This window comes from Centropristis striata, chromosome 22 (assembly GCF_030273125.1).
Source record: "Centropristis striata isolate RG_2023a ecotype Rhode Island chromosome 22, C.striata_1.0, whole genome shotgun sequence".
Taxonomy (NCBI): domain Eukaryota; kingdom Metazoa; phylum Chordata; class Actinopteri; order Perciformes; family Serranidae; genus Centropristis; species Centropristis striata.
This window is the reverse complement of record NC_081538.1, coordinates 30,536,381-30,549,405: the sequence shown is the minus strand read 5'-3', so window position 1 is coordinate 30,549,405 and position 13,025 is coordinate 30,536,381. Positions and strand designations below refer to the sequence as shown.

The following is a 13,025-nucleotide window of genomic DNA, read 5'->3' as shown; positions in this document are numbered from 1 at the left end:
GAAGTTTGTGTAATTTATACACGGCGGCTATATTCAAGCTGATAAACGTCTGTTTTTTTGTAACTTTTTAAGCTCTAAATTTGATGCATTTTGCACAGGGTTTGTACATACAGTCATGGAAACATTTGTTTGGACAAATATAATGATAACAACAAAAATATCTGATAAGAGTTTAATTTGAGAGCTGATATCTAGACATTTCCCATGATTTTCTTGGTAATAACCAAAATCATCACCAAGAAAACCATGTTAAATGTCTAGATATCAGCTCTTGACTTAATCTCTTATCAGATATTTTTGTTGTCATCATTATATCTGTCCAAACAAATGAACCTTTAGTTGAACCAGACATTAAAATGAACAAGAAACTGAAGAAATCCATGACTGTAAGTTATTTTGAGATGTCCATCCATATGAAAAAAAAAGTCAGTGAAACCACTATTCACTATAACTGGAAAAGATGAAAATTTGGATTTTTTTCCACAAAAACAACAGCTTATAAACAGACAGCAGTTAGTCACAAAGGCCCACAGAGCGCAGGTAATAAAACAGTTCTCACATAAAAAAAATATATAACAGACAGGATCAATTACAAGACAATCTCACATACCAAGGAAAAGTAATAAAGTAATAAGAACAGAATAAAAAGGTAAAAGTGCGACTATAAAGACATTAAAACAAAAGTGTAAGATGGAAAAAGTTACATAAAAGCAAGTCTATAAAAGTGGGTTTTAAGAAGGGATTTAAATGAAGTTATGCAGGTAACAGGAGCTAACAGTGTCCATTATATTTATTATTCACTTTCACTGAACAATGCAATTTGACATAATTTTGGAGCGGGTGGCGTGCAGACGGGTCCACAGTTCTCCCAGTTCTCTGAACTTGTTTTTTTTTGTTGAGTTGAATATTTCTAATAAAGTTTGTTTGTGTGTCTTGATTGGGGGAAAAAAACAACAACAAAAAAGAGAGAGGGGGCCCCAACCACTGCCAAGGGGGTTCTCGTCTTATGCAGCAAACAGCACCAGTGAATGAAACTGTGGTCTGTTTGTATTGTCGCTGATTCCGTCCCTCAGCACCCCCTTTACTGCGCCCCGCCGTTGCCAGCAGGTTTCTGAAAGCCGCCTGTCTGCTTTATTTCTCTTTCTGTTTCCCTTTCATAACAAAAAAAAGTGTAAAAACAAAAAACACATAATTGGTAAGTTGTTCTCGTTATTGATGCTGGTGCTGGTCATGACTTTCTGTTTGTGGCTGTCTCTGCTGTAGAGCGCCGTGTCTGCTCGGTTACCTTATGAATGGAAGGACACACATTGATACACACTCGTAGTTTGTTGTTGTGTGGTTTGACTGTCAAACTGTATTTATTTGCCTTCTATCTTTGGTTTTCCCAACCCGCTGGTCAGTGCTGTAGTCAAGACCACCTGAACCGAGACCAAGTCAACACCAAGACCACATTGTATCGAGACCAAGACTTTGAAGGGTCGAGACCAAGTCAAGACCAAGACCAGTCCAAGCCATCTATGTTAGCATTGCTTTGCAGAATTTACAAGTTGCTGTGTTTTATTCTTTTTGTAGTTGTGCACAAAAAATCTTTGTGGTTCAGCAAACCAGGCGAGTTGGCTGGATTTTGGCCTGGTTTTGAAATAAAATCCCGAATCCGCTTTGTCCGAGACCGAGACAAGACTGCAGTCGATTCTAAGACGAGACCGAGACCTTCAAAAAGTGGTCTCCAGACCAGGACCAACTCAAGTATTACAACACTGCCGCTGGTTTAGTCTGCCGTACTTGTTTGACAGCCAATTATTGGCGCAATATATGTGTTGCTTGCATATCAACAGGTCTGTTTGATGATACATCCATAACACTGTCCATTGTCCTACAATAGTAATAATTAGTATTCCACAATTCTCTACATCCTTCCAAGTTTCCTCTTGGGTCGTTGCATCTCCATACAGTGGAGACTATACTATACTATATTATATTATATGCTATAGCCTATAGACCAGGGGTCTCAAACTGGCGGCCCGCAGGCCATTTGTGGCCCTCGTGACGATATTTTGTGGCCCCCACCTTGATATGAAAGTTTAATGTGAGTTTTATATGAATGGCACTTTACTGTGTTGTGTGTGGAAGGTCCCTTTAATTACTTTGTTGGTAATTTTGTGTCTTTTTTTGGTAATTTTGTGTCATTTTTTAAATAAATTTGTGTCTTATAAGTTTTGTTTTTTTTTAAATAATTTTGTGTTTCTTTTATAATTTTGTATCATTTTTGGTTATTCTGTGTCTTTTTTTGGTCATTTTGATACTGCCTCCAGCGGCCCCCAGGTAATTGAGACCCCTGCTATAGACTGTGTAGCCCACTACAGGTGCCCACCCTCTCTGATAGCCTAAGAATACGACAAAAAGCTTGAGCGGTGAAAGTAAAACTGAAACACCAAAAAGAGAAATAATTACTACAATAAAAGCCAAATAAAAACTTGTTGGCACCACACGATGACACAATATAAGATATAATAAAACGCTTATGAGGTCAAAGTAAGTGCTAAACACAAGTTCACATAAGTTCCAAAAGGCCCATAAAAAGTCCAGAAATAGGAGTCACCTTCTGTCCCTGACAGTAAAATCTACATTAGAGGGATAGATCTGGAGTTTGGACATTAAGTTGTATGAACTACCAGTAGTTTAGTGGATATAAAGCAGTTAGTTTCCTTTAACAGCTCCGAGCTCTGACTGGTTCTGATCGTAGAATAGAAAGTTCCAGCAAGCTGAAAGACTAGTGAGTACACACTCTCGATCTGATAGACGATCATAAACTCCTCGACTCATTTCCATGTTTTGTTTTTCCAGGTCGACATGTTGTCCATCCCTGATCTAATCAAGAAGAAGAGAGATGGAGGAGAGCTCACCGACCAAGAGATCAAAACCTTCATCGACTCTGTGACAAAAAAAACTATTCAACAATGTCAGACAGGTACGAACTGCGAGCCCGATCCTTCATCGCAGTGGAGCCCAGCTCGATTAAGTTGTCATATTTGCTCCTGGAGCCCATGTTTGCAAGTAGCAAATGTTCTTGCAGCTCTCTGTGCACAAAAAGAGGTGTCAGGCTTAAAGTTGGGTCAATTTACTGTTTGGACTATACTCGGGCAAGCTGTCGAGCCACTGAAGTATATCTGGCGGCCCATTTTTAGTATTTCTTGTTTTGTTTTTCCTTTACGTCTGAGAGAACAACGCCATTGGTGATGGATAATTTTCCCTCGTTCTGTCGTTAGTTAGAAAGAGACTCCACTCTGGTGATAAAGAAACGCAAGAGGACACTGATTTGATTCAATATGAAAACATGATTAACATAATATCAGTCGCATTTGGAGGGGACTCATTTTGTCATGGTTCTACGAATTTAGTTCAATGAACCCCCCGAAGTCACATGTGACATAAGTGTACGGTGATTGGCCTAGAGACGTTTTGGTGCATGTTGATTGGTCAAACACAGCTAATACAGTGCCATTTTAAAAAAAAAAGATAAACTGTTAGCCGTGTAAACACAAAACACAAAACTGAATTGTTGGTGTGTTGATATCTGGTCCAAATCATTCTCGTAGCTTTTGTTTGAGCAGTAAGGCAGCTTACTGTCAATTTAAGAGAGAGAGCTTTTTGTGCCATGAAACGCTTTGAAGTGAATTCAGTTAGTTGAGGCTCAATCAAAGTAATGAGCCACATGGTTTTCTTACTTTAGTACAGATTACTGATTAGGAGAACTTGACTTGACAGGAGATCACACTTTTTTAAGTCTGAGTCCTGTAGAAGTTTTGTCCTCTTTAAGTGAACATACACAAGTAAATCCAGGGTCTTTTGGGCTAAAACCAATACAACAACCACTTTGCCACCTACTGAGCAAAAATGGAGCTAAACACGCCCTGAATGCACTTGCGCCACAAACTTTAGACCGTGTCCTTCAGATCGTCTAAACAGAGCCGTAAAACTCTCCACCGAGGTCATTTATCAGCTGCTCCTCTCTCTGTGTTCAGGGGCCATGCTGATGGCTATCTGGCAGAAGGGAATGGCCGACAGGGAGACCCAGACCCTGACCAAGGAGATGATGTCATCGGGGGAAGTGATGTCATGGCCGAAGGAGTGGGCGGGGCTGATGGTGGACAAACACTCCACAGGAGGAGTTGGAGATAAAGTCAGTCTGGTGTTAGCGCCGGCGCTAGCTGCCTGCGGCTGTAAGGTACACCTGATCACACCTGATCACACCTGAAGATACACCTGTCTGTGATGTCATAATAACCCCAGGTGTGTGTCTGTCAGGTGCCGATGATCAGTGGGCGGGGCTTAGCTCACACAGGAGGAACGCTGGACAAACTGGAGTCAATCCCAGGATTCAACATCAGCCAATCAGGAGCTCAGGTAAAAACAAAGTCCTCCAGTGGGACTTAAATAAAATTATCAATCAGTACGAATAAGTTTAACACTTTATCTGCATCTCTGTACTGATCTAACTGTCAGATCCAGGAGATCATGAGCTCAGTGGGCTGTTGCATTGTGGGTCAGACGGAGGCGTTGGTTCCTGCAGATCGGGTCCTGTACGCCCTGCGGGACGCCACCAGCACCGTGGACAGCCTCCCACTGATCGCTGGTACCAACATCACCGAACAATACTGCAGTAACAGAACGACTGATCAGTGAAATAAACATTTAAATCTTTTGTTTCAGGCTCGATTATCTCGAAGAAAGGAGCCGAGTCTCTGTCCGCTCTGGTTCTGGATGTGAAGTTTGGACGAGCTGCTCTGTATAAAGACCTGGACAGCGCTAAAGAACTTGCACAGTTATTAGTAAGTACAGTAGAAGTACAGTAGAAGTACATTAGAAGTCCAGTAGAAGTACATTAGAAGAAGTACATTAGAAGTACATTAGAAGTACAGTAGAAGTACATTAGAAGAAGTACATTAGAAGTACATTAGAAGTACAGTAGACGAACATTAGAAGTAGAATAAGTTGTGGTTCGGTTGATATTCAGCGTTAGGAGTCAACGTTCTGTGGGAGTTCAGTAGAGCGGAAAAAAAGTAAAGATCCATTCATGACAATTAAATCACAGCAAAATCTGTTTTATTTTGGGTGCATGCTGCTGTATTAGCAGCAGGCAGCTAACCCCTGAACTGATCGTCCTGAACTCCATTCAGAAAACAAATATTTTATTTAAAAGTTGTTTTCTTGTTGTCCTGATAAAGTTTGAAGTCAGACTTTTTCCACATCAGCATTGTGTTTCTAATTATTTCTGTGTTTGTTTTTTATCGGTTTATAGCAGTTAAATCACTGTAAAATCTGTTTATTTTAAAGTTCATACTGCGATGAGCTGCATGTACGTTTATTGCATTTGTAATAGTTATTTTATGGAATTCTCAATAGAAAGATGTCTCAAGCACCAAAAAAAACAATCAATTACTTGTGAAATTACAGGAAGAAAACCTTTGACATATTTTATACACTGATGATGATGATGATGATGATGATGATGTTATTCCAGGTGAGCGTGGGGAACGGTCTGGGCATGCGGACGGGGGCGGTCCTCAGCTCGATGGACGCTACGATTGGTCGATGTGTTGGGAACAGTCTGGAGGTGATCGAGTCTCTGGAGACGCTGAAGGGGAACGGACCCGACGACCTGATGGAGCTGGTCACCACTCTGGGTAACCGCTTGGTTTTGTTCCCTGAAGGGCTCTTTAACCCGTTTAAGGCGGGAAAACATTACCGCATTTCTACCATTAAAACCTGTTGGGTGCTGTTGTGTTATTCTACCATTAAAGCGGAAAGAGGATACGTCGTTTTGTAGTATTTGTAGTTTTTTTCCGCCTATTTTCGGTCTCTTGGCCAATGAAATGCATCAGAATACATGTGGGAGTGTCACAATGCATCATGGGACTTTTCCAGAACTTTAAAATCATCAAAAAAAAGACACAAAATGACGAAAAAAAGACACAAAATGACCAAAAAAAACCACAAAATGACAAAAAAAAAGACACAAAATGACTAAAAAAAGACACAAAATGACTAAAAAAAAAGACACAAAATGACGAAAAAAAAGACACAAAATTACAAAAAAAAAAGACACAAAATGACCAAAAAAGGACACAAAATTATATTTTGTTATTTAAAAAATGATTCCCAAAATTAAATTGTTTTTGTTCCAATTTTTAAAAAAAATAAAAAGCCTTTTTTTTTTGCTGTTCCTGTAGGCGGGCTGCTGCTGGTGATGACTGGCGTGGTGGCTGACCAATCAGAGGGCAGAAGGAAGATTTCTGAGGCTGTGATTGGTGGAGCCGCTCTGTCCAAGTTCCAGGCCATGATGGAGCGTCAGGGCGTAGCCAATCAGACGGCTCGGTCTCTTTGCTCCGCCCACACAGATTACTACAGTATCCTGAGGAGATCTGAGCACCAGAGGGAGCTGGAGGCTCCAGCAGACGGTAAACAAACAAACAAATAAACAAAAACAACACACACAAACACTAAACCAAACAACTTACTTACTTATTATATATACTGACTATATATATTGTATTTATTACTCATAAGATACATATATGTAATATATTTTCGCTTACTTACACTTTTATAATAATAATAATAATAATACATACATACTATATATTTACAAACATATTTTTTATTTACAAAAGTACTAATATACCTCATATATTTATAAACTAATTTTAAGTTATGCACTCATATGTATACTAACATATATTTTAATTCCTTAGTTATTTAATTATAAATTACTTACTTATCTATTTATTTATTCACTAAAATGTATTTTTACTCACATATTTATATATTTACTCAACTACTCATATATTTATTAACATATATTTAACTTTGCGTGGATACCTCTGTATTTATATTCATTTTATTTTGTTAAGTGCACTTAGTTATTTTATTTCCTTACATACTTATGTATTTACAAACATATATCCTTTTTTAACGTAATTGCTTATATATCAATCATTTCTACTTACTCATATGTTTATTAACATATATTTAATTATAAATTACTCTATTATAATCTAATATACATATTATAATTATATATTCAGTAAAATATATTTTTACTGACATACTTATATATTTACTTACACATATTTTATGAATGGACTTGAGATACTTTTATATTTACGTACTTATGCTCTTATATTTATGAACATATATCTTTATTTACCTAAGTACTAATATATCTAATATATTTACTAACACATTTTAGTTATGCAATCATATGAATACTAACATATATTTTAATAATTTATATATTTAATTATAACTTACACTTACAAATTCACTAAAATGTATTTTTATTCACACACTTATATATTTACTTAACTACTCATACACTTATTAACATATATTTAACTTTGTGTAGATACCTCTCTATTTACTAAGTTTATATTAATTTTATTTTGTTAAGTGCTCTTAGTTATTTTACTTTATGTATTTACAAACACTTTTTTTAAAAACATAATTACTTATAAATCAAGTATTTTTACTTACATACTCATATGTTTACTAACATATATTTAATAATAAATTACTCTATTATAATCTAATATACATATTATAATTATATATTCAATAAAATACATTTTAACTGACATACTTACATATTTACTTACACATATTTTACTTATGTACTTAAGATACTTTTATATTTACAAACATATATCTTTATTTACCTAAGTACATATATATTTAATTACTACCTTCATACTCTCTCATATATTTATACTTATGTCCTTATAAATTTACTTATTTTTGCACTTATATATTTCCTTTCCAGCTATTTTGTTAGAAAATCAATGCAAAAAAATCATAATCAGAAGTTATAAAGTTTAATCTGCTGGATGTTTTCATGCATTTAAAATATTTACCGATGAATTAATGAGACTAATAAATAATAACTGACAGATGAACGTGTTTCTGTGTGCAGGTGTGGTGCAGGACGTCGACGGGTTAACTTTAGCGGAAGTTCTTCATAAGTTGGGGGCGGGACGATCGAGGGCTGGAGAAGCTGTCAATCACAGCGTGGGGGCGGAGCTTCTGGTGTCGCTGGGTCAGAAGGTCCAGAAAGGTGAATAAAGACACATTTATAATTATAATCATCATAATTATAATAATTTTGGTGTTAAAGTAGTCGTCGTTTTCTTCCAGGATGCTAATCTGTACTGACATGAAATATATATCTGTTATCTGAAACCACAAATCTTGGGATGAATGTAGTGCAACACAATTTTGTTGTAATAAATAATAATAATATAATAATAATTTAAAAACGTATCTCTATTTATTGTATTTATTAAAATATTATTTTTAAAATTATTTCTAACTCAACGTGCTTTAAATAAAGTCGGACAAAAAATAAATAAATAAAAACAAGTTTAAAAAAAAGCACAATTTTGTTGTTACAATAAATAAATAAATAAATAATAATAATATTAAACACTTTATTTATATTACTGTGTTTATTAAATTATTTATAATATTAACTCAAAGTGATTTATAATAAAGTGAATAAACAACAGAATTAAAATAAAAACAGGCAAATTGGAATGTTAACAATTGAAGTCTAAATACTGTGATACCAGGATGATGATGTTGGTGTGTGTGTGTGTTTGTGTGTGTGTGTGTGTGTGTGTGTGTGTAGGCGTCCCCTGGTTGCGGCTCCACTACGAGGACCCGTCTCCGACTCCGGAGCAGATCCTCCGTCTGCAGAACGTTTTGACTCTGGGAACAAACAACAACAAACAAACAGAAATGTTAGTGAAGGAGACGCTGCTGCCTCCTCGCTGATGAAGATGAAGATGATGAAGATGCTCACCTGTCACTCACCTACAGTTTACAGTTTACAAAGTGTCTCTGCAGGTTTTACAAGTGTAACATAACAAAATAAAATATTGTAAGAACAAAACACAAAGAAAAAGGAGCTTTAAACCTCTGAAGTTAGGAGATTTTGGTTGAAATTTGTCAACTTCCTGCATTAATTTCTGTCTGTTCTATTTGCATGTAAATTAAAAATAGTAATAGTTTTCATTGTAGAAATAAAATTCTCATTTTAAAAATGATCTAGAAACATAAATGTCACACTGTGAAAGCTCCTCTGATTGAACTTTAACTGGCTTTCTCAGCTTGTCTACATATCAGATATAAATAAAGTTATTACTGTAAATAAAACGTGTATTTTCAATAAATAGATGGACTCCAGAGGGTTACATCTAATACTTAGTACTAATTGCAGTACGACAGAGTAAAACAAAACGTTTACAAGTATAAATTGTAATATAATTTCACCTTTTTTCAGATGAATCACCAGTATCAGCAGTCGGACGGCTTTTGGCAAACATTCTATCAAAACTTCACATTAACTACAAATATGAATCATCATGTTGTGTTCAGATTAATTAAGCGGTGTCTAAAGTATCTTTCAAACCGGATCTGTGAAGGAAAAACTAAACTCATTATCAAACTTCAAGCATTTTTAGAGCCCTCTAGTGTTTAAAATCAGCACCAAATATACCAGAAAAATGAATGCTTTGACATAATTCTTTATGAGACGTCACTAAAAGTACTTACATGTCCAGAATTATTGTATTATCTTATTTTATAATTATTTATACTTCCACTCCATCAAGTCTGTTTAAAATATTATACTTTTAACTGCTCTACATTCATTTGACAACTTTAGTTACTTTACAGATTGATTAGAAAAAATAATATGAAGCATAAAGTAATGACATTAATAACATTAACATTAATGCATCAATAATTATAATCCAATAATAAATATGATTCTGAAATGATCCATTCTGCAAAATGAGACATTTTACTTTTGGCACTTAAAGTATATTTGATGCTCATCTTTTATACTTTTATTGGGTTTTTTATTGGTTGTTTTAGTAGATTAACCTCAGAAAAACATTGTGTTCCACGGCTGTAAATAAATAAATAAATAAATAAATAAATAAATAAATAAAACAAAGAGATTGTGTCGAAATATGAGAAATGAAACTTTATTTAAACATCTCAAATCTGACAAAAACTGACTGGAAGCATAAAAAAGTTACTCTAACAACTGGAACAAATCTTTATTTATAAAAATACAAACAGAAAGACGAGGAGCAGGAGTCTGTCAGGAGAGGGGGTCCAGGTCTCTGGTCCAGGTCTCTGGTCCAGGTCTCAGCTGGTCCGGGTCAGTCTGAACCCTGACCCTGGTCAGGCTCCCGTCCTGTGACTGGGGGTCAGGGGTCAAAGGTCAGTGCACCACAGAGTTGAGCGGCTCGGCTCGGATGTTTCCTAGATCCAGCGTGGAGTCGGTCTCCTCGTCGATCTCCCCGATCACCGCCCTGAAACAACAACACGACCAAATAAGGGCAGAAGATTAACAACAGAAGAGAGGAAGTTAACAAAATAAGACAGAAAATGACAATAAAAAGACTTAAAATGACAATAACAGATGTAAAATAACCAAATAAAGACAGAAAATAACCAAAATAAGACTTTCAAAATAAAATTTGAAAAAAAAAGATAGAAAATGACAAAACAAGACAGAAAATGACCGAATGAAGACCAAAAATGAACGGAAAAATGGAAAATGACAAAAAAAAGATAAAAAATGACAAAAAAAAGACAGAAGACAAAAAATTAGAAAATAAGACAGAAAATGACAAAAAAGACGTAAAATGACAAAAGAGATGTAAAATGACCAAATGAAGACTAAAAATGACCAAAATAGGACAGAAAATTACATAAAATGACCAAAAAAGACAGACAATTACCAAATTAAGACGTAAAATGACCAACAAAAAGACCTAGAATTACCAAAAAAAGATGTAAAGTTACATAAAATGACCAAAATGAGACATAAAATTATGTGAAATGACCATAAAATGACGTAAAATGACAAAAAATTACAAAAAAAAAGCCAGACAATTACCAAAATAAGACATAAAATTACATAAAATGACGAAATTAAGATTAAAAAATGACAGAAAATTACAAAAATAGGACGGAAAAAGAAAGATAGAAAATTATATAAAATGACCAAAAAAAGCCCAAAATGTCGAGACCATAGTGCTGAAGACAGAATGAGATCAGTTGGTGTCTATGTGAAACCAAAGAGCAGCATGGGACTCAAACATCTCTAAACTTCCTGCTTCACCTTCTGATCTTTCTTCTGTTCGACAGAAACTCCTGGAAATTCACTTTTTATTCACTTTGAACACAAAGTTTATTTTGGTGGTTTTTAACCTGATGAAGGATTTTAGACGTCAGACGTCAAATCTGAAGTTACCAGAGAAACAAGAAAACGACTCTGAACACCAAACTCCATCAGAGAAACATTAACATCAAACTGGTTTACTGACTGTTTTTACCGGTTTATTGAATGTTTTTACTGGTTTATTGAATGTTTTACTGGTTTATTGAATGTTTTACTGGTTTATTGAATGTTTTACTGGTTTATTGAATGTTTTTACTGGTTTTAAAGGTGAAGGTGACTCACACGTTGTCTCCTCTGACGATGTAGAGCCCCAGCACCACCTGCTCCACCCCCTGACTGGAGCTGAAGACGCGTTCATGACTCTCATCCAGGATCAGGTTGATGGTCTGGTCGAAGCCCTTCAGAGTGCCCTGAACACACAAACACACACATTAAGAGTCTAAATCAAACTTTAAAGCAGATATTTTGTTTTTTTTCTCTATATGAATATGGTCAAAATGAGTCAATTTGGTGGAAAGTAGTAAAAATGATCAGAGACTAAAGACTAAAGACAGGAGCTGAGCTGGAATCAAAGAGAGACAGTAAAAATACACAATCTGGACAAATGCATGAACACAAGCAGAATTATTATCACATGAAGAATGAAAAGCTTGTAAATGCTCTCAACCTCCCCGAGGGTTAAATGCATGGACTCACTGATCACTAATGTTAGTTATAGAGTGTGACTATTTGACTCTGCACAAAAAATAATAATCATGCAGCTATTAATCAGTGTTGCTGTTGACAAGTTCCAGGCTGCAATAATTCAACTTTTCTTTTTTACTTTGCATGTAGTATATTGAAAATAATTAATATTTTATGTTTTTTTTTCCATCAAAAACATGGTGTATTATGACAAAAACATTGCAATAAAAAGGTTAAAATATTCAAAAATAATTTAGTGTTTGATAGAAATTATTAGGTCAGATGTAGGCCGAAGAAAAATAAGTACAATGAAAGAAGAATATCATAATGTATCATATTTTTATAGCTTGCTTTTTAGGAACACACAATGCTCTAAGCAGTAAAAGTGTGCATCAACTTTAAACCGGTCCTAAAGGGTTAAAATGCATGTTGTTATTGATTACTAATGCATCCAGTTAGTTATAATTAATTAAGTTGATTAATATGAACTGACCACGATCATCCTGCCGTCTGAGGTGATGATGGCCACAGTACCTGCATCACACAGTTAAAGGAAGAAACACACTTTTCCGGACAAAAACACATTAAATTATCATTATTAAACCACAGTGAACCAGTGTGCTGTACCACTGACTCTAAATAACACACCTGTGGTACTAAACACAGGAGATAACCCGCTTTAAGTCCATAAATAACCTACATAAATAAATAAATAACACTGCTAGCTCCGAGGCTAAGCTAACTAGCATGTTTTCATTCATTCAGACGGGCAGTTAGCATGTTAGCCGGCTAGCAGCAGCAGGATACGGTTGATGTAGCTCTCCAGGGCGGTGGACATGCTTCCTGCCGGGCTCGGGCTTCTTTATCCCGCAGAGGAGTCGGTTTGATGCTCCCACCGGTTCTCTGGCGGTAGAAACTGCGGCTAAAGATGCTAACAGCTAACAGCGATAACACACCGGAGGACAGACAGAAGTAATCCCGAGCAGAGTCACCGAGCGGAGCAGGCGGGAGAGCAGAGCGCCGAGCGGGGACTCCACATCCGGTTTAACCAACCCGGCTTTTAGTCTTTTTTGTCGTTTTGTGTCTG

At 35.8% G+C, this 13,025-nt stretch overlaps 2 protein-coding genes across 2 annotated transcripts; one reads left to right on the top strand and one right to left on the bottom strand.

Annotated features, from left to right (window-relative positions):
• The first annotated feature begins 2,572 nt into the window (after positions 1–2,572).
• Positions 2,573–8,988, top strand: tymp (thymidine phosphorylase). The gene is made up of 9 exons (XM_059325983.1): positions 2,573–2,968; positions 4,023–4,225; positions 4,306–4,404; positions 4,504–4,633; positions 4,711–4,829; positions 5,522–5,684; positions 6,231–6,458; positions 7,970–8,110; positions 8,684–8,988. Exons 1-9 carry the CDS (start codon positions 2,851–2,853, stop codon positions 8,827–8,829), a joined length of 1,347 nt encoding a protein of 448 aa, XP_059181966.1. The 5' UTR covers positions 2,573–2,850; the 3' UTR covers positions 8,830–8,988.
• Positions 8,989–10,107: 1,119 nt separating this feature from the next.
• On the bottom strand, positions 10,108–12,958 carry lsm8 (LSM8 homolog, U6 small nuclear RNA associated). Its single transcript, XM_059326016.1, has 4 exons — positions 12,746–12,958; positions 12,432–12,472; positions 11,537–11,664; positions 10,108–10,379 (listed from the first exon to the last, which is right to left on the bottom strand). The coding sequence occupies exons 1-4, from the start codon at positions 12,774–12,776 to the stop codon at positions 10,289–10,291; spliced, it is 291 nt and encodes a 96-aa protein (XP_059181999.1). The 5' UTR covers positions 12,777–12,958; the 3' UTR covers positions 10,108–10,288.
• Positions 12,959–13,025: the final 67 nt, after the last annotated feature.